Source organism: Musa acuminata, chromosome BXJ1-4 (assembly GCF_036884655.1).
Source record: "Musa acuminata AAA Group cultivar baxijiao chromosome BXJ1-4, Cavendish_Baxijiao_AAA, whole genome shotgun sequence".
Taxonomy (NCBI): Eukaryota; Viridiplantae; Streptophyta; class Magnoliopsida; order Zingiberales; family Musaceae; genus Musa; species Musa acuminata.
Window position 1 is genome coordinate 1184382 of NC_088330.1, and position 22749 is coordinate 1207130.

The following is a 22749-nucleotide window of genomic DNA, read 5'->3' on the forward strand; positions in this document are numbered from 1 at the left end:
GGAGATTGATTGTGTGCGTTGGAGAACAAAAATCTTATTATTCCTCACAAAAGATTTTGTTAATTGGATTTGCCGTCCAATAGTGGTTAGTAGACTTAACCTGTGCAGCATCTATTAATGTTACAGAAGCTTTAGGTGCTGTAGGAACAATTGACCGGCATTAATGTGATGAGAATGAATGAATCATCAATGAGACTATGCTTAAAATTTATATTTGTTTAATGTATGAAAGCATTTATAGTTAATTACTTGTTAAAATATATACATAATTTAAGAAGGAAAATAAAGAAAATATATATACATACATAATTGACCTCCATTTCTTGCAACATGCTTAATTTCTTATCCCTTAAATCTCTTGAATCAGCATCAGCTTGCGTCAATAGCTAGCTTTGTGAGGTTCATTGGATGTGGCCACATTTCCAAGTTCTTAAGCTAGCTTAAACCCATGTGCCATCGCCTTTAGAGTACATTAGAGACATCTCCAACATAAATATTACGAGGCAGATTGCACTAGAAAAGATTCTTTTGAGAAGAAAGATGCCACTAAGAAATATTATGTTTATAGAGGAATAGGAACTCCATACTTGGATCAGTGCAACTGCAACTCGTGTGATGAAGTTGAAATACTAGTCATACTCCTAACTATTTTTACATGTCCAAAATGTAGAACCAAATGGCCAGTAATATCAAGGTATACTTATGCTACTTTGATTGATAAATCCGAGGGAAATTGATATATATATATATATATATATATATATATATATATATATATATATATATATATATATATATATATGCAATTGGATGTAATGTTAGACTTTGGAAGATCTAATTCTTACTAATTTGTCTCTCTTTAAGAAGGGATAAAAATTCATTATATATCAAGCTATAGGACTACTTCATTTCTAGACAAAAAGTAAACACTAAATTAATAATAAATAAATAAATAATAGATACATCGATAAGAAGAATTTTCATAAATTCACTAGACGACATGATAGTATTTTGTGAACGAGGATCGAAATCATTATTTTTTTTATTCCTAAAAATAATCTATCTTCTACATCGTTAATAGCAACAAAAAAAATAGTGAAAATCATTTTTTGCTATTTAATTGGATTTCACTAGTATCAATTTGTAGTAGACAATTAGCACATACTAAACACAGATGTTGAGTGCGCATCATTACCAACAACTTCTCATGCAAGAAAACCATCTCCAAGTTCAAGATCTTTAGAGTTTCTAATAACAATGTCAAATACTTGAATGACTAAAAATGTTTGTTTATGATGGATATATATATATATATATATATGTTTATTTATTTCTCTTGGCTATGCACACCTAGCTTTCATGCTAAGTTGTTCTACTTGTTTCTATAACATGTTGACCATCTCATGTTTCTTGTATGGTAGTGATGTGATGAACCTTGACGCAAAGAGGGATACATTCGGTGCAAAGTCTCCTACCTTACTCAACGAGTGGGTTCTTCATCCATTGAGCATGCGTAGTGGATGGCTTTCGAGGAAGCTTCATCAACCACCCTTCTAATTACTTTCCTCCTCCATGTTCTTTTTTCTCCATTATAAACCTTTGTTTTCAATCGTAAGACTTGGTCTATTCTAAATTTTCTACACCTTTAAGACTAACTCAATTAAGTGATAAAAACGAGATGTAAGCTTTAGACGTCATGATATATCGTCAAAGTCTTTACCGATTAAATTAAGTGATATCTTCAAGATTTTAAATCTTGATATTATACTTTTATTTTTTAAATTACTAATGATAATATTTGATAAAAATATAAATATAAATTTTTTTAGTAGTCTACTTCCCATCAAATGATAACTATCATGAGATCTTAAAAAAATACTTTGGGACTCATTTCAATTTTAAGTTCTCATTCTAAAGAATGTGATTGGATTGTAGGAGTCAGAAAGCATGAGTAACAAAGGTTGGTTGACCACTCTAATTGACACCAGTGAGTATAATTCTCTTATGATTCAGGACTCATAGTAGTAATAAAGAATGTTCTAAATTATTTGTATGAGTGAAAATTTGATACCAATTTGATCAATGCAATATCGACACGTCGAATAGTACACCGACTTCTATTGTTTAATATCATTCAAAATAATCAAAAATTAACTAATGGCTTGTACTACCAACCTATATATAATTTGATCTACAACATTAACACAAAGAATGGAAGAAAATCTTTGTGGATTATAAGAAAAAATTGTTGAACATTAAAGAAGTCAATGACACAACTTCTATATTAATGTAGGTCAGAACTTATCGACGACAGAGGATCCAGCTAAAATGACACTCTTACGTAAGCATATGAAGATATATTTATGCAATAGTCACATCCTTTTCTTATTAATGGATATAACAATTCAAATCAAGTTTGTCTTTCTTCCAAAAGTCATCTAATAATTTATTATTAAATATCACAAAAAAATGTCACACTAACTCTAACACCAATTCAAGAATCTGAATCTAAAACAAAGAAATCTAATATAATAATCTTTTTGAGGTTATTTATCTTAGGGTAGACATGAACGAAGACTATTGATACCTTATCACTTTGTAATTATATGATTAATACCTCATCGACATATGATCGACATCTCACTATCACGTGACTAACACAACCTTACCCTCCTTATATAACACACCTGTTCACAATTATATCACGCTCCTTGGATTTGTTGCTATATGATATACGACACCCACTCTCGATATTAGATCACAATCTTGAGCGCAGTGATCCTAAACCGCACTAGACTCTCTCCTAATATATGCCCCCTCACAAACTCAACATTTAATCAAATCCATTAATTCAAAGACTAACGTAAGTATTAAAAGATTTTTTATTAAAAATACTCCAAACATAATTTTGTAGGGTTTGACGTAGTTCTCCAAAATTTAACCATAAAATCTTCACATCTAACACCACCTCACACTGAGACAAACATGGATTAAGACTTTGGTTTCAAATCAGCATCACCAAAATCTACTTTGATAATGTGCAACCAGTTGAAATAATAAAAAAGATAAACAAGGAGGAAGAGAGAATAGAAAGGATAAAAAAAAATTAAAAGTATCTTGAAATGATGATGAACATCTAGAAATCGAAGATAACTGATAATAATAAAAAAAAGAATAGAGGTACTTCAAAACTAAAATCTCTTATTGAACATAATAACTCACAATATCTCGAATCTTGAATCTCTCTATATTTTTCTCCTATTATGTCTAAAGGATTATGCTAACCCTCTATTTACGGAGGTGCTATGGACTCTTCTTCTGGCTAAGAAATATTATGAAAAATCTTAAAACTTGTGCAATCTCGTTTGCTGTAGTTTCAATGTATATGCAGTGTTTTATAATGTCTTCGAATTTTGAACCATGCAATCAATAGTAGTGCCCAAACTCTCATTTATCTTGATCAATTGTACAACTTTGATATGTCATGAACAAATCTTATCAAATTTGTTGAACTAATATCTGAATATAAAATTAATATAAACAACATAATTATCTTTACACATATATACCTATCACATGAGATTGTAAGTAGTTTTAGGCAAAAAAAAATATTTTCTCATACATCAGTTAATGCTTTTCCACACCTTACAATTCATAATTTTGGGATCGATAAGTATTGAGATTCTTAAAATCAAGTGTCTAAACAATCCAACTATAACAAAGAGTCCCAAGGAAAGAAAAAAAGTTAAAAAATTAGAGTTTGAATCTTCTATAAATATCTCATGTAACTCTCGATTTTGTTAAGGAGAGAGAAAAATGTTAGGTATGATCTTGAATTTATCTATAGGGTGGGCACTCTCTAGTTTCTAGAGAGGATGAGAAAAAATATATGAATTTTTCAAGATTAACATAAGAGGTGTACAATATATTGTGTTCGAATAAATAACTTAAGTGTTTTATAATTAATCTCATGATAAACAATTTTGTTTCTCCATAGATATAATCAGAAAATGTTGAAACATGTTAATCTTACGTCAACTTTACTTTCTATATATTCTTAATTGTTGATCTCTGAATTTTTATTTTAGTTTTGATTTTTTTTTCTCTCCATCCCCAATAAAGAAGTATTAGAGCTGAAAAGGTCCAATGATTAATGATTCAATAAAAATTAAAAGAAGTTTAAAGCAAATATATTTTCTCTTTTAAGAGGTATAAAAGTATATAAATACTCATTAAGGGGAAGATTATTAGAATTGATAATTATTTTGATATTCCAAGAGTCGAGTATGACTGATAGGTTGTTAGTCCAATGATCCGTCGACGATCAAATTAAAATTTTATTTTTATTTTTAAAATTAATATAGTCGAATCAATGTCAAAATCGAACCATCAAGTCCGATTCTAATTTGATTTAGAATTATCCCATTCATTCGAACCACATTGAATCCAAGCCCATTTATACTAGTGACGACAATGGACGTCGTTACTATTCGGACTCGGTTGTTTACGACTATGACTGTATCAAGTTTCTATATTACTCGATACAAGATGATGTAAGCTCTCTATACCAAATTTTTTTTTTTTTTTTAGTTTTAGATTTTTTATATTTTTTTTATTTGGAAGCTTAATAAGTTCTATATGTAATATCTCGCTACATAAAATTATGAGTCGTATTTCAAATCACATTGAAAATAGTCTATATGTAATGCTTATTATATCTAACTTAAAAGACTTGCATCTTTATATATGTGGAAGTAGTAAAATAAAATCACATTGGAAATAACAACAAATAATCGTTTCATATTATTAGCTGAAGCGTGTCGGTGTTTTGTCGAAGCCAAAGTGCAGCAGCATGGCGCAGCGCCGCTACGTTTCCTCCTCTCCTCTTGTAGTCTCTCTCTCCCCCATCCATCTCTGCCTGCGAATCTTTGAACGCCTCACGCCCTCGAATCTCCGAGTAATATCCCTCTCGAATTTTCCTATTTAGCCCCCGCCAAACTCTTCATCAATATTCGCATCCGCGGACATTATGGACGGCCGTGATCGCCCCCAGCCTCATTGTTGCTCGCATCAGCAAAAATTTTGATAACCCAATCCCTTCCTCTTCCCCCGTGAGGTGCGGGCGCGAGCGATGCGGAGCAGCAGCCATGGAGGTCGTCAGCCTCAAACCCTTCTTTAGGGTTCCTCCCTCTTCTCATATCCATCAAAACCCTACCCGTTCCCGTTCCACGCTCCTCTCCCATCATTCCCGATCCAAACCCTCGCCCGTCTCCATCTCCATCGATTCCCCGGCCAGGAGGTCACCCCCCACCGTCGCCGCCCGATCTGTCTCCAGCTCCCCTCGCTTCAACCCGTTCTGCCTCCTCCTCCCCATCCTCCACTCCTTCGGTGGGTTCGTCCTCTCCCGGCTGCCAAAGGTGCGATCTTGGCTGCACGGCGGCCTCGATGGTCGCGACGGGGAGGACGGCTACCTTTGCTGCGGCAGCATCGGGACGCTGCTGATGAGCACCACCGCAGCGGTGTCCAAGGCCCGGGTCAGCCCCTTCCTGTGGACGCTGGCCGGGAACCCGACCTTCGTGTCGGGGCTCGTGGCCTGGTCCCTGGCGCAGACCATAAAGATGTTCCTCAACTTCTTTGTGGAGCGGAGGTGGGACCTCGGGATGCTGTTCAGCTGCGGGGGAATGCCGTCGTCCCACTCGGCGCTTTGCACCGCGCTCACGGCTTCGGTGGCGTTATGCCATGGAGTGAGCGACTCGCTGTTCCCCGTGTGCCTTGGCTTCAGCCTCATCGTCATGTATGATGCGATTGGCGTCAGACGGCATGCCGGCATGCAGGCTGAGGTGAGAGTGTTTTGCCTCTGTTGGTTATCTATTTGTTACCAGTTTCTCCATGCAATAATAGTAAGAACGATATATGTGGATGCTCTAACATAAACTTAAATTTTTAGGATAGTGCCATTGAGACAGTAGTTTAGCATTTATTTGTATAGGCTTATCTCCTTTTTCCTATCTTTGCGTTTCAATTCATCTACATAACTATATTTTTGTTGTGTAATCAGAATTCAATTTTTTTCAAACATATAGAACTAGTTGCTGAATCTTTTCCAACTAACGATTCAAGAGAAGCTTACATTTCCTCTTCTCTTAATGCTATTACCATTAGTCTTCTGCTGCTACGGTCATTGTACTGTTGGATAGTTTGTTGCTTCTACAAGGAGGTTGAGTTGTTTTTTCTGTCAGTATTGTATAGCCATTTTAGTACCCACCTATTTGTTGTAGTTTAGTTAAATGCCACTATATCAGAGTTGAGTGCAAAGGCAACCATTTGATTTGTCAATACACGAGATGACAGATCAGTGCTTTGTGAAATCCATGAATTTCATTCTTAATGCAAAAACTTTGACATTTAGGCTGGGATATCAATCTTAGAGCTTAGCATCTCATGAGTTGATTCTAAAAGATCTTCTCCATGTAATACTCGACTTTATAGCTCTGCAGATCCAAGCTTAGTGCCTCAACAATTATACAAATGAGTTCTGGTTTTCAAATGTTGTTTAAGTTGGTCTTGGACAACCTTTTTCTTATATTGCTGCCTTGTATAGCAAGTTTCTAGTACTCGTATTCATATGAGGTTGCACAATAACTTGTAGATTATAAAGTCAAGAGCCAAACTTACATTTGTTGGACTAGATTGTCTTTAGGCTTTGATATTTGTGATTGTTTATCATGAATGTTTTTATTATAAATAGAAACTTAAGACTGCTCTATTTACACTGTCGGCTATTATCATACCATAGATCAACAATTTTTTTTATTTCTCATGTATGCATAGTTTTTTCAAAAATAGATTTTTTTTCAGTGCAACAGAACTAATATGTTTTCATCGTTGAGCTAACACACAATACTTTTGACACACATGATTCTGCTCTTATGTTCAGATTATCTAGCTGGTTTTTGTCTTCGTTTTCTCGTAGCCATTAAGGAGAACTTGTTGATAAGTCTGCTTACATGATACATGGTTGACCTGAGTTACGAAGGATTTCACATAACACTTCACTTCTACTGTAAGTATAGGGATCATAGCACAGGTGATGTGTGCCATTTCCAATTTCACCATCTTAAAACAATATGCATTTTGAGTCAAGGTGTTGGCACCTGTCTATGGTCTTTATTGAATAAGCATCTATGCATGATTATTATTATTAAAACTATATGAGAAACTCTTTGTCTAACATGAGAAACATAGCAGCATAAGCAGTTTAGACAGAGCAAGTTCATTATCAAATAACATTCTAACAAAGATCATAGTGAACCAGTCAATCAAATCAGCATCATGAATCAGGATGACAATAATAAATGGTCAAAAAAGAAGAAATCAAGCTCAGAGAACCAAAAAAATGAAATGAAAGATGCATAACATTAAACACATTTAAGAAAACAGAAAAATAGAACAAAAAGGATAGATAGTATGAGAGAAAGATTGGCGAGTCAGCCCATAAGACAAAAAGATGGAGGAAAATTTTCTAACCTGATATCACTTTTTTCCCCATCGTCTATGTACTTTGTTTTCTGTCTTCCCTGCATATAATAAACGGCAGTAGAGAGGTGGTCTTTTCCTACATGCTCATGGGAATAGTGCAGCCGTGGAGAACATGCGTAAAAGAAACTGGGGATCAAATATCAGGTGTAGCGGTTGGTATCAGCAGGAATTTGGTCTGACAGCCAACTCAAACATAGACTGGATGACAAAGTCTGACTTTGCTCAGTATGAGTTGCATGATCCAATAAGCTCATGCTTACCAGATGGTAAGTTTACATCCAGTACCTCTAATCTTTTATTATTATCATTTACACTTGCAGTGATGTTTGTCCTTTTTTCTTTTTCTTTTTTCTTCTGTTCTCTGAATATCATGCTTTCTCTCTCTCTCTCTGTCTGATATATATATATATATATATATATATATATATATATATATATATATATATATATATATATATATATATATATATATATATATCATGTTGTCATTCTACATCTCGTGTGATCTCTCTTTCTCCCCTCCTTCGCCACAGTTTCCTTCTTTTCCCCATCACATCACTGCCACCACCTCATCCACCCCACCACATTGTTGCAGTCATCTTCCTTGTTGAGGTCCCCGTTTTCTCCTCCTATTGGTTCTCATCTTTCTCTGCCTCCTGCTCCTTCGCATCTCATCATTTGATATACCGAGTGTGGTACATCAGCCTGTACTTGTACTAAGTGTCAGTATGCCAAATCAGACTGGAACCATTCCAGTTAGCCATCAACTGTTGTCGACACTGGACTAAGGTTTTGAACTTTGAAAATATGACATGTTTGTGGCTTCTAACATTATTGGGCAACACATCTTGTTGAATGATGTCTTCGTTTATTCTTCCAAATAAAGAGAAAATTGCATATAAACTGGGCCATTTGAGTTGCAAATCAGCTACAATGCCAGAAAAAAACTCAGACTCGGCCGATTTTTCAGAAGATTCATTCATCAACAAGTCACTCCACTCATAATAATCAGGCAGAGTCACATTTTTCCTAACAGCCCTGACTTTCATCATTCTTTTAGTTAGATGGGCTATGAAATATGTGACTTAGTTGAGTCACCAAGCCAACTCTTCCACTTCTCTAACCTAGCATGTTATTCTGGGGTAACCATGTTCACAAAAAGTTATGAAGAAGTGAAGAAATGTTTAATACTTTTTTAAATTTCAAGCTCATGCATATGCTACTGCTTTGATACATTTGGGCTTTTCCTTAAGTATATTGTAAAAAATCAATATGACTTGACTTGTAAATATAGCTAAGGAATAATTCTACAAGTACTTTTGAACTTTCATATATCTAGAATCAAGGTTTGACATACCACCCAAATTGATACGAAACGGGCAGTATGTATTGGTTCACCAGCTGACTGGTATCCATTTCAGGAGATATACAGAAACGGGTCAGATATCGGTCAAGACGGGTGATGTATCAGCCGATACGGTCGAAGCTCATGTTGTGTCAATTGATATGGATTAGTTCCAGTTGGAATTTGACTGATATCGACCCCATTCGGGTCAAGTTTGATCCCAACAGTCAAATTGACCATTGGGGCCTCTTTTCTCTCACTCACTTTCATTCTCACACTCTTTCTCACCCGTTCTCTCACTCTCGCTTGTGATCATAGTTCGTAGTTGGTGATTAGTGGTAATTAAGCTGTTGATTTGGATAAAAGAGGGGTTGGAATTCGAGATCCAGTGGAATTTCTCTCAAATTTGAAGGTATTTAGTTTTTTTCTATGTTTTATTTATCATTCCATTTAATTAGAGGCGTATAAATGCATATTTACAAAGATTAAACATGATTAAGCTCATTATCTTGTTAGTAACAATTAGGTCTATTGTCTTACATTTAGGCCCAAATTGGAGGTATTTAGTGTTAATCACAGTCTTATGCACTTATTTGTCTCATGTACACTCTATTCTTAGTTAAATACACTAAAATTACTATTAAATTAGGATAAAAGGCCTAAAAAAAATATTTTGTGAATTTTTGGCCATTTTCAGCCTTTTTTTTAAAACCAGTATGTTCCGACATACTGGAGAAGGTATTTATATGATTTATAGTGTATGTTCATTTGGTATTTATATTGTACGTGTGTACGGTATTTGCAGCATACGTACGGTACGTATGCCAGTATGATATTTATAGTGTGTGCACCATATAAATATGGTACACCCATGGATCAATACCATCGGTCGTCACAATACGACGGTCCATGTCTAGGATCATAGGCATTGTTGGAAACATTCTAGACAAGCATGCATACACGAATTTTCTGCTTTTTTTTAAAAGTTAGTTTGGATCATTATTCCCATATGCACAAAAGATGTCTAACACAAGCCATGCAGTTACAAAAGTGAAGATTTATATCTGAAGTTCTTTCTGGCTATTGGTTTGAATATATGATGCTTCATGCATGGTGTGCAAGGCAAAACCACGGTGCCGTTTCTTACTTTACATGATCAAAAACTTCAAAAGTTATATACGTCATTAAGTAGCAAAGCAAGGACTTTGCAAATCATATAGTAGAGTTTGTTGATTCTACAAACTTGTTATAGGTACAGGTCATCAGTTTCTCATCAATATTTGGAGATTGTCCAATATTGCTAAGGCAATTGGATGTGGATTGGGTTGAAAGCTGAGAATATGTCAGAAAGTGTTAGAACAAAGGAGATTCTGCATGCAAAGGAACTCTTTCTTATATGAACCTGCTATAGATCTATCTCCTCATACAACATGCTTCAGAAATAGAGAGTGAATATATGACAAGTTTAATTATATCAAATAATGAAAAATATAGTAACATGCTTGCACTATTTAATCACCAATTTGAGTGAAACAAGATCTCTATAATCTATTTTGTGAAACTAAAACATGAAAGCTCTACCAGATGAAAACTTGCAACACTATTTAGTTCTACTTAATACACGAAAAAGGGTGATTGCTTGTGGCCATTTTGCATGGCTTGCCTTAATTAGTTTATCAATGGCTTTGAGTGGACTATTGCTTTTCCTCCATGAGAGTGAATAAGATATACTGTGAGAAAAAAAGCATTGGCACCTTCCTTTTATCTAGCAAAGTCAAGTCATCTAAATTTTGCACCATCAATTTTAGGCTCTTTGGCAACACTGTCTTTGGCTTTAACTCTGATTAGTTTATAATTTATATTGCCGTGTTACCTTTTTGATAGTCTGGAAATTCTTGTGAAGCCCTGTTGCAGATGTTAATTCTGGTGTGCTTGGTTTACCACAAGCAGTTCATCTTTCTTTTAATAGGGCCTAATTGGTATATAGCATTCCTAAACTCTTTTTTAAAATATATCTTTCTGAAAATAATAAGCTCTTTGTTGATAATAAGTTGGATTAGTTGATTTTTTGTAGCTTAAAGCCTTGAACCCTTGTGAGACTTGGACAAGAATGATAACCATGATGATTTATTTTCTGCATCAGAAAATTAATGTAATATATAATGCTTTAGAATCTACACTGAACTTTGAACATCAGCACATTGTTGATATACTAGTATGCAGGTCAACCTACCGATACATGTACTGTTTCTTCTAATGATTTCCATATGAATGAATCTTTGCTGGTCGATGTGTTTCATACTATGTTTATCGGATGTGTCCTTTGAGAGAGCTGTCAACCATTATAGTCATCTTCCATACTACATTGTGTCATATACTTTGAACTTTGAAGTAATTCATATGAGATTTTTGTCATCCGTAAATACGCTATCCTCCCTGATTAATTTGTATATGTTGATGTGGAAAAAGATGAACATTTTTACCTAAGTGGAAGCCTCGATACAAATCACGTATATATAATATGCTATATTTCACATGGACTAAAAACAGACATGAGATGTGTATTTAGTTTCCATGTAAAATTGATTTTTTGTTGTTGTTTGGACATGTCTTTGCTTACATGTTTGATGACTCATGCTGATGATACAATGGACTTCTTTTGTGTGTTAGCCTTGAATATTTTTTTTATTCCTGACATTTACCAATCTAAAATGTTTATGCCATTTAGGTACTTAATAAGATCATCGAGGACTTGTTTCAAGGGCATCCCATCAGTGAAAGAAAGCTAAAGGAGCTCCTGGGTCACACGCCATCGCAAGTATTTGCCGGGGCTGTTCTCGGCATCTTGGTTGCTTGCATCTGCTGTCAAGGTTCTGTTGCCCCAATTTAGATGCTCCATCAGGTGTCTAAAAAAGCATTAAATTGTCAACTATTGTTGGCATTGTTGTAAACATATTTTCTAAACACGTTGTCATCAACTTTATTTTTGTTCAAATATTAATTGTATTCTAATCAGTAATTTTTCAGTACATGGTTAGAATATTTCAAGAGCTATGCTTTGTGCAAAAACAAATCTACAATAAGATTGATATTCACTCTCATGCACAAGATTTTGTAAATGCAATTGTAAAGCAATTGCAGCTATAACTTCAATTATTGCAAAAGGATTAGGGACTTAATTCCTGGAATTTTCTCTAGTATGTTATGATACAATGGATGCATATGTTTTAGCCTCAGTATTAACTTTGTGCAGAAGTGCATATCTGAACTAACCTTGTAATGCTTTCACAAATCCTATTGTTCTCACAAAAGTGGTATCACCGGAAATTATAGCAGTTTGCCGTGTCTAATCTCGGCCTATTCTTTTTTCTTCAGGTGACATTGTCAAGTAACAAGAATTCAAGTGTATCAACAAACTATATTATTTATGTGGCACTCGAAGCATGGCTTGTTCACTTCAGGTAATTTGGGTGAGTGGCAAAGATATGCAAAGGGTTAGTGGACTCTGCTTTTATCGCCGCATTTATCTGCATAGATGTTCTTCTCAATTATATTTTTCTATCATTGCTTTAAATACATTGAATTTGTAGTTTATGTGGCATACACACTTGTGTTCCAGAGATGATGTCGGCTGTTTACATGCATGGCTATGTTATCTCTGTTCTTGCTTTTAAATAGTTGGGGAAGACTCAAATTCTTGGCAATGCTCACACACCCCTATAAGCCCAAAAGGTCATTTCTAATGTTGCTAAAGAATAATCTTATTATGATGTCAAAACGTCAATTCTTTCATTCACACAAACCTTGGAGTTAATCAGCAAATTTTCTTAGTTTCTGGTAAATTAAGATTATTGTTTTGCTAATATTGTTTGATCCATATTTATCGTGCCGACCTTTTTCCTTCATGCTTTCTCTTCCTCCTCTTTTCCTCTCCTTTCATTTTCCTTTTTCTTCTCTTATATGTTAATATTTTACCGGCTAAGCTTTCTTCTCCTTCATGCCTTCTCTCTCTTCTTTTCCTTCTTTTCCTCCTTCCTCTTCTTCATTAGTTTTTCTCTTCCGCTCCTCTTTCTTTCTTCATTACATGTTCTGACATACTCATACAGTATGACAGAACCAACTAAATCCCAAGTGGTTTGTTGACCATAAACCCAGGGTCCCAAAATCAGAACTGTGATCCTTGAGTAAGATGTCCTTCGCATTGCATCAGATCACTTGATATCTAATGGGTCTCCAAGACCCCTCTTCCAAAGGCAAAGTAGATACATGAACTACAAATTTATTCCCATTTAATGGATCAAAAAGCAAAATGAATAATTGAGAATTATGTGAGTTGGTCACACTAAATGCAAATATGCTTATAAGATATGTAGAGGTAAGAACAGGACAAGAACATAGCTAAGACTGCAGAGCCAATATCATGTAGAAGACAATGAAGCAGCTCTTCATATCCAGATTAACATTCTACAACCACACAAGAGATTTCAGCAGTAGCATCAGGAACTCATCTCAGGATGACGTTACTTATTTGACACATTCGATAATTTTAATTGCAACTGCCTGCAACATCTAAAAAGTCCACCAAAATGTGAGAAAAATAGAGATGAGAAGGGCCGATCAGTTTACTTCATAGATCCACTTCTCGGCATTGCTCGTATAAGAGACTAACTCAATAGGACTGAACCATAGGGCGATCTCATCCTTGGCTGTTTCGGGCCCGTCACTCCCATGGATGATGTTTCTACAACGTTAATTAGTAATAAGAAATGAAAAGAATAAGCTATCAGTGTCGACAAAGAACACAGCATATTGGTAAAACATTTACTAAATTGTCAAGTATTCCGTATAAACTCACTTATTATCAAAGGTCTCATCTAAGTTTCATATCTAGAACATAACTTTGATGGTGATGTATCATACGTACTTACCAAGGTTTAAGGGTTCAAGATTTTATCTGATAAATTTTTACACTAAAAGCATTTGTTTGATGCTGTATATTAGACTCGCTAACCAAGGATTAGAAGATAATAGTTAGTTTAGGCCTAGTTAGATCACTACAAGGTCCTAGATCAAAACCTATCACTATTATTATCACTTATCCTTTGTAAAAAATAAAAAGAAAAAAGAAAAAAAGATGTTGTGTATAGTTCAATGAATTATATATATATATATATATATATTCATGATTCCATTATTTGCCCTGGCTCCCTTACTCCTTTTATTCTCCACGGTTTCAACCATCTGGGAACTTTGGAAATTTCAAATAAAAAAATTCAATCTTAATGAACAAATTCATCATAATATTTACATATGATAAGACATCTATTTAGACAATTTGGAACATTTTTAATAAAATTCAACCTTAATGAACAGATAAGAAAGAAATGACAACACTTAATGTACTGCAGATCTATTGGATAATGTAGATGCACTTTGTTTCTGACCAGTTATATATCATCTGAAATGTTTGTGCGTAACACTACCTGCAGATTATTATTACCTTCTCGATTTGCCTATAAGCTATCAAAAACCTGCTTATATTACAAAGATCTATTGAACAGACTTTAAGATAAAAATGTTTCCAGGACATACCTTCCAACAGCAACAGCAAGATCACCTCTGATTGTGCCAGGCTCAGATTTTTGTGGGTCAGTAGCACCAATCAATTTTCGACCATATTTTATGACTCCCTCCCCTTCCCAAACCTACAATTTAGTAACTAATAAAGTAAACATATGAAGTTATCAAATCTTTTTTCTCGGTAACATCACACAGTATTATCTTACCATAGCAACCACAGGGCCTGAGCTAAGAAAGTCACAGAGGCCATTAAAGAATGGCCTTTCTTTTAGATCATGATAGTGTTTCTGAGCAAATTCCTTGGAAGGAACCACAATCTTAATCGCCACAAGCTTAAAACCTTTTCGCTCAAAACGGGATACAATCTCTGCAATCTGAAGAACAAAAGTTATCAGGTTTACTAAAATAGATGTTGTGCAAGAGGGAAAAAGAGCCCAGCTCAGTAATCTCTGTAAATCATACAAACACAGTGATCATTGGTGCATTAGAATGAATTAATGAATTAGAGAATTGTCCCGGTGGAAAAAGATCTTTTCAAGGACAATTAACGAATGTGCATTAACAAACAACATTTAACAAAAATTAACAGCTAGTTCAGTTTAATAAACATTGTATTATCAAGCTTACTTCAACTTGTGGAATCAGTTCATAGGTATGATGGAAATTTACTTTTCTTCCACAAAACAATCTTCTTCTTTATAATTTATAAACTTTAAACTATTTCTGAGCCAACATCTTTTATGATTTGAGATAGCACATCAATTCCATATGTACTTCAAAGGAGGAAAGATTGCTAGTCTGAAAACAGACCACATCTCTGTGAAATGGCAAGGAAAGCTGATTAGTGTTGAAAAGTGGAGTGCTCAGACATCATGGGATTTAAAAAGAAATTGTTCCTTGAAAGATCAGGATGAGGAACACTAAAAAAATTTAAAAGGTAGTGCAACAAATCTATGCAATATTCAAAATTTACAAATAAGTAAAATATCAACTGCTTTACCGATAGATATCTGTGATATATGAAGGACCAACTTACCAGCCCTCTTTGCACTCCATCAGGCTTTATTGCAATGAATGTCCTCTCCAGCTTAAGCATATAAAAAACCATGATCAGAAAATCGAAAGTTACAGTTTGAAATTTTAGCTGAAAATTTTTATCTGAAATTTGTACCTCTGCTGCGTGTAATTGGTGATCTTGAAGCAAGTATACTGCCAACAAAAATAAAAATTATATGCAAACAAATATTTATATACATTCCACCAACTATAAATAGCAAAACAAGCTATCAGAAAAGTTTTGAGATATCATCACTTCCTGAAGCACATAATTTGCAATACTGTCGAATTTTTTAATAACAAAAACTCTGGCAATATGTGCAACAAAAGAGTTATCAGAGAAACATTATCTTGATAGTGCCAAACAAGAACTGGAAGAGAATCTTCTTATATTGAATCACTTACATTATGGATAATGTAAAATGCAGAGGAAACTTGGAAGGTTCATGATAAACGAAATCGATGCATATTCAACAACTGACCTGCGGCAGGAAAGGCAAGAGTACCATACAGCCATCCTCTTGATGTGGTCTTTTTGCAATCAGCCTTTTCACAATATGAAGACAGAGAGCGCGCTGACCCTCTGAACACTGTTGCCGTGACTGCCGCTGCAGTGCGCCACTCTATACAAAACACATACTATTGTCAATGATTTATGATACAACAAAAGGCACGGCTAACAAGTCATTTCATTAACTTTGTTTGGAAAATTTTGCAAACAATCTGTGTCCTACTCTCAAACAGCTGTGGCAGTGATCCGTGATAGATTCAGGAATTAGATCCATGAAGCAGGGTCATCGACACTGGACTTGCAACGGACAGAAATGAAAATAAGAAAGAAGTAACTGACATATAGAAGGGGACCTATCAATGTATCGACAAATATTTCTTTAGCCAATAAATCTACCATGACCAAGATGAGTGAGAGCTGGTGATGGTGGTCTTCTAGAATGCCAATGAATCGATGACAAAAGGAGGAAATGCGGAATTCATTCATTTTGAGAGCAATAAAATATCATTAGTAGAAACCATGATATATAGGCTCCTTAAAATTAAGTCATTACTAACAGAAATCTTTAGGAGCATAAATATAATAATTCGATTCAGCATTTTATATATAAATATGGTTGAAATTATTGAGATAGGAAGCAAACAGCTAATATTGTCACAAAAGCAATGAGCCATGATTTATCAAAAGTTAAACACGTGATTCCTCGGAGCGTGGAGATTAGACCATAACCTCAAGCCATTCTCTTTCCTTTCTTCAACATATCCGAAAAGCAGAAAAGTATAAAGAGAAAGGGACTCCTTGATGCTAATTATTTCAATCTAAAGGACAGCGCTGTATGCCTAAACTTGGACTGGGTTCTCGTGTTTTACAAAGATTGCCAAAATGGCTACAGCTGATGACAAGAAATCGGCCTAATGGAAGTACAAAAGTTGCAATAAAGTTGTGCACTGACCCGATAAATTCGTTTGTTTTGGAGAAATTCGTCTAACGTATTTTTTAAATTCCGCTTAAAGGTGTAACAAAATCCAAAGAACTGATGCCGAGATTTAATCTGAATGTGATATGAATTAGTTCCGAAAAGATTAGGGTGGCCTGAATCGATTCAGGGGAAAAGAGAGTAAAACCAGAGGTTAACCCATCTGTCAAATTTTCTACTTCGATAGAGAGATAATTATAGCTCACGCCGAGTCACAATCAAATTCCAACATACGTATACGAATCACGAGCTTTTCTGATCAAAATACCCAAAAAAATGGAATTTTTAACAGATCCTCGCTACAAAAAAATAATAATAAAATGAAAAAAAAATATATAAATATATAAATTTTCGGTGCCAAAGAAAAAAAAAACAAATCTGAAAGCCTATCAATTCGACACATTTTGACCCAACATGAGATTCTCCGATTCGAAGAACACAGAAACGAGAACGAGCATTCTCGTCAGATGCGCACTTTACGGAACAATCAATCAAAGCGGAAAGATAATAAAACATATAAAAGAAATTTCCAGAGAAATTGATCTGAAAGCAATCAATTCCACATCTTCGTGGAAACATAGTACAAGCACTTCCACACGCACGCAATCTCACACATGTTGAATAGGTCTTTAATTTAAATTACCGCCAATCGAAATATAATGTACTTGTACAAACTTCCAACGAAAAGGCAAAGAAAGAAAGGTTTGATCTGAAAACTGTGCGTGAGAGAGAGATAGAGAGAGAAAACTGACGCCAGTGGAGTGGGGCGGTCCGCGAGGCCGACAGGAAAGCCCTCGCCGTCCTCGAAGCCGATCGGAAGACCTGAGTGCTCATCTTGGATCGTTCGATCTGAGAGAGCGAGCGAGGAGCGCGCTGCTTCAAGTAGTTCACCCGTCACGTCGGGGGTGTTTCCGCCTTTTAAAGGGTAGGGTTCACTTGGACCGGTCATTCGTGGTTTCTACAGTGATAATTACGGGAGAAAGTCAAAATAGTCATTTAGGACGATTCGCTTACGTTATAATTTAGGGGGACGAGTGGCAGTATGGTCATTTAAGTCCAAAATAAAGCACGTGGTCCCGTTCCCTCTGCCTGTCGCACCTGGTTGGGTTCGTTACGAGGCGGAGATGGCGTTGATACGCGCGCGTTCTTTTATAAAGATAAAGACGGAACCGATGCGAGGCGTGCTTGTGTTGCTACTGTTTATTTATTGCTGAAGCTATCATAATAATACCCTTATGCAAGAAGTTTATTTTTTGTATTTACTTGTCTAAAGTAAATTTAATCTACAATATTAATATTTTTAAAGCAACGATATTTTTAAAGAACCAAATTTCCAAATCTTCTTCTTTTATTATTCATTCTCTTTTTATCTTTTAGTTAATTAATGTCAAATATAAAACGGAGGATTCTTGATCAATTTGTCCCTCATGAATTAAAATTATTTTTTGGATACCTTGTCCACCTTTAAAATTATTTGGTTCTTGATCAAATTATGTGTTAATATGGTAAAGCGAAGCATGGTAAGGAATTTACACTGGCATGCACAATATGTTGACATGGATAGTTCTTATCTTGATTTCAGAATAGTTAATAGTTTCAGAATCAACGATTTTCGATTTCGAAACCAATTGTTTTGACTTTTTTTAACCAAGAATTGAAACCTAATTGCTCGAGGCCTATTCGAATCATCAATTTTTTATTTATATTATTAAAAATAAAAAATATTTATAATTTTATTTTAGGTATTTTATCTATAAAAAAACTCAAGGGTTTTACTATATGATGCCCCCATATTTGATTTTTACTAAAGAGCATCCTTTTTCATACTATAACCAGATATTCTCTAGAAAATCAAATAATGATAAACAATGTCCTGACCCTACTTGACTTTGGATTTTTTTTTTTTTTTTGGACGAATCAATTTGTTTGATATGAAGTTAGACAAGTTCAAAATAAATCAACTATTTGATTTGTTCGATTTAAGCCTAGATTGACCCTTATTTTTCTTCCAAATTATCTCGTCAATTGATGAATGCAACAAAAACGCTAAAGATTGCCAACCTTATCATAGGTTGTGGCTATGATTGCCATCGTCAATAGGAATATCATCGCCCGACTTAATGGTTGAAGGAATCATAATTGTCGCCTTCTCGCTATGCCTTAGTGGTTATAGTGACCTTTGCCGATGGGATAGGAGATCAAAGTAATCTTGATGAACGTTGGTGGTTGTGGTCACCATTGCTAGGGCAAGAGGTCAGCATCACCTTCCCATTGAGCCTTGATGGTCGCAGTCAACGTTGTCAGGGTAGGATGTCGCCATCGACGTCACCAACAAGGCAAGAGGTCATCATCACCTCCCTGCTAATAGGATGTTTGCATTCCTACTAACCGTCTTCATGGTTAGTTGTTGATAATCAATGAACTAATAGAACTATAGCCTAGTCCTCGTCAACGGGTCACCATCCATTATTGATGAAGTCTTGTGGAGTCAGACAATCAATAGTTCATCGTCGCAACCCTATTTAGCTTTGTGTACTCTCGTTGAATCGCTAAACAACAAATCATTACATTCGTAAAGCATTTGTAGTGTCATTGAAGCCACGACATCATTCTTTACAATGTCCCTAAAGCATCGACCGCATTGACCCATCATTTAGTTCTATTGTCGAATCATTCATTATAATAATAAAAAATTATTTTGTATGAGATGAATACACTATAAGGTATTCAAGGTATCAATAATTAGATCATAATTGATGATTATGCAAATTTACACTACTTGTATAAGTCAACATTATCAAATATAAAACAATGTGGTATCTTCAATCTTTTTGTATATCATAGTTTTGGTCCATTTTTGTTATTTAAATTGGCTATGAGAGGTAGTTTTTTTATGTATAGTATATATATACAAGTATACCTATATAATTTTTCTGCAAGTTTGCTACAACATTATGAAACATTTTAAACTTTTGCTAATTTTGAATGTGAAGTTACCATTTTGCAATTGATGTTACAATCCTTATTGTATTTATATTTAAGTTTAATTGATGCTACCATTTTGCTAATTTTCAATTGGATACAATTACAATATGACATTCCAATCAGCACGTGCTAAATTTTACTAAATACATAAAAATCTTCTAAAATTATAAAAAATAATTTTAATCATCTTTATAATAATGTCATAATAGTTGTGGAAAAGGTTTGTATTGATTTAGTTAAATTTAAATCGAGTTATACTCGTGTTACACTCGAGTTACACTCGATCACAATGTAACACTACCCGATGGTGATACTACCACTAAATAAGTGATAGTATCGCTTATATCCAGTAGCCTTAGACTAGGCGATAATATCACCTAGAACCATAATACCCTTTTTGAACATTTTAATCCTTAAAATCATCTAAAAATCAAATAAAAATAAAAAAAAGTGATATGAAACATATTATAATCATATTATGATAGTAATATATAAGTTTGGATAGGTTTGGTGAAATTTTCTTGAGTTACACTTGTATTACACTTGATTATAGATTCAAAATATAAATCCCTTATTTATACAATTAATCACCATAAAATTAAAAAAAATAATTTTAATCATACTAGAATTATATTAAGATATTTATAGAGGAGTTTTGATAGATTTAATTAAAAAAAAATTTAGTTACACTTGCATTACACTCGTGTTACTCTCGAGTTATAGTTAGATCATAAATTCAAAACATAAATTTTCTATTTGATCAATTAATCACCCTAAAATAAAAAAAATGATACTAAATATACTAGAATCATATTATGATAGTTATAGAGTCATAGTGTAACTCGAGTATAACCTTAGTTCGACGCAAGTGTAACTCAAGTAATTTTCCTCAAATCTATCAATTTTCTATAGCTATCTTAATCACATTTTTAAAATACATCACGTTGTCAAACAATTTATATAACAACATAGGCCATCATCAAACTTTCCTTTGCTTAGGTTTATTGTCCCTAAATCCTTTAAATAATATGTTTTTCCTAAAAAAAAATGAGTTATCTTAAGGGTCTAACATATTTTCAACCTATGCTATCTACGGACTATTGATGGGGTAGCCCTTGATCTTTAAGTGTAGTAGAACACACTATAGAAAATAATAGATCATTAGTGGATCCAAATGAATTATCTTCCATGATTTTTGAGTATCTTTTATAATTTTTTGATTTTATCTTCTTTCTTTTTATACTCGGCACATTCTTAATTCTCATCAGCATGTGTGTCCTGCAAATAGTTTAATATATTAAATAAATAATATATTTTAAATATATAAATAAAAATATTAAATTATTCTATCTCGATATTCTTAATCGATAGTAGATAAGACTCGGTAGTAGCTGTCGAGTTAAACACTTAATACACTAACACAACATGTGTATATAATAGTTATCGAAAATATATTTATATCTCCAAATGTGTATATAATAATTATCAACTATAACCTTAAGTGGATAACATTCTAGTTACTAATACTCACTCAATCTCATCTCCATAGTCATAGATATCAAGATAATGAGATGGTATAAATATATCGACATGTTCGTATAGTCATAACTGTTGAAAATTTAGCAAAATTAAGAATCAAAATCAATTTATATTAGACTTTTTATATGAATACCAACGGTAAAAATCTTAATTCATTTGACCCAATTGACTCAATCCACTTCACAAGATCTAACCTAAATTCATTTGACCCAAACCATGATTATGACTAGATCAAACTAGCCCTTGGATCGATCGATTTTGAATCATGTTATCTAGTTCAATAAAAAGCATCAACCAAACTAGCCCTTGTATTTATCATGGACGAGTTTGTGCAATAATCAATCATGCATGAATAACAAAAGTTGATGTATTGTGATGGAATATCCTACTAAATTTGGACATTTGCTATTTTTTTCCCAATGGAGATTGGGATATACTATACTACATGATGTAAATATTTTATCAAAAAATTATTGTGTGAAAAATAAGAAAATATTATGAATGGAATTACCATATAGCAGCATCTAATGCACATCCAGAAAGATGTGTATACTTTGTTCCATCTCTTTATTGTTATAAGATAGAAAGAGGTTACATTACTAAAAAATCAAACTTAGACCTTAAAAGTAGGGACAACAGAGATTGATTCCAAAAAATAAAAATTCTAATACTAACATTAATGCTATTATGATCCATGCTTCCATTTTTACCAATAGCTTAAAACTAGATCAGGATCTAACTTCAAGTTCAAACCCAAGCATGTGAGATTGGAAATCGTTCTTCTTGTTTGTAAAAGGAAAAAATATTATATATATATATGAATATGAGCGTGAAATTTGACTCCAAACAGCTCATCTCATACACCACAAACTATGATCTCACCCTTGAATTATTCTATTTATGAATATGATTTGTTGGTCCTACCTTATTTGAATTATTATATTTATGAATATTATTATATTTAAATCTACGAGTGAGGACGCTCACAGCTTAACGAATACGACTTGTTGGGAAAATGATAGAAAATATAAAGCCCCAAGAAAGAAAAAGGACATCATTAAAAGATTTCTTTTAAGACATCGAAATTGAAAGGCTGTGTCTTGTCATGTATTAACTTCCCAACTATCACATGGAAAATGCTTTGGGTCTTCAAAATCGTCAATTCTAATGCAATTGGAGCACTTATTTGAGACAGCAATTTGAAGCCCTGTTTCATCT

At 34.0% G+C, this 22749-nt stretch overlaps 2 protein-coding genes across 5 annotated transcripts; one reads left to right on the forward strand and one right to left on the reverse strand.

Annotated features, from left to right (window-relative positions):
* Nucleotides 1-5016: 5016 nt before the first annotated feature.
* LOC135583128 (uncharacterized) lies at nucleotides 5017-12559 on the forward strand. 4 transcript variants are annotated; one of them, XR_010497340.1, is made up of 3 exons: nucleotides 5017-5840; nucleotides 6938-7063; nucleotides 11613-11752. XR_010497340.1 is itself a non-coding variant. In XM_065154920.1 (3 exons), exons 1-3 carry the CDS (start codon nucleotides 5148-5150, stop codon nucleotides 12274-12276), a joined length of 852 nt encoding a protein of 283 aa, XP_065010992.1. In that variant the 5' UTR covers nucleotides 5025-5147; the 3' UTR covers nucleotides 12277-12559. The 4 variants fall into 4 exon arrangements, 3 of the variants coding, with proteins under 3 accessions (XP_065010992.1, XP_065010984.1, XP_065010978.1); XM_065154920.1 differs by lacking the exon at nucleotides 6938-7063 and adding an exon at nucleotides 12260-12559 and having other exon boundaries at nucleotides 5025-5840; nucleotides 11613-11754; XM_065154912.1 differs by lacking the exon at nucleotides 6938-7063 and adding an exon at nucleotides 12260-12559 and having other exon boundaries at nucleotides 5026-5840; nucleotides 11613-11786.
* A 674-nt stretch (nucleotides 12560-13233) lies between these two features.
* On the reverse strand, nucleotides 13234-17882 carry LOC135672270 (nucleoside diphosphate kinase 3-like). The gene is made up of 7 exons (XM_065180730.1): nucleotides 17760-17882; nucleotides 16003-16143; nucleotides 15636-15673; nucleotides 15501-15551; nucleotides 14671-14838; nucleotides 14477-14589; nucleotides 13234-13625 (listed from the first exon to the last, which is right to left on the reverse strand). Exons 1-7 carry the CDS (start codon nucleotides 17839-17841, stop codon nucleotides 13502-13504), a joined length of 717 nt encoding a protein of 238 aa, XP_065036802.1. The 5' UTR covers nucleotides 17842-17882; the 3' UTR covers nucleotides 13234-13501.
* Nucleotides 17883-22749: the final 4867 nt, after the last annotated feature.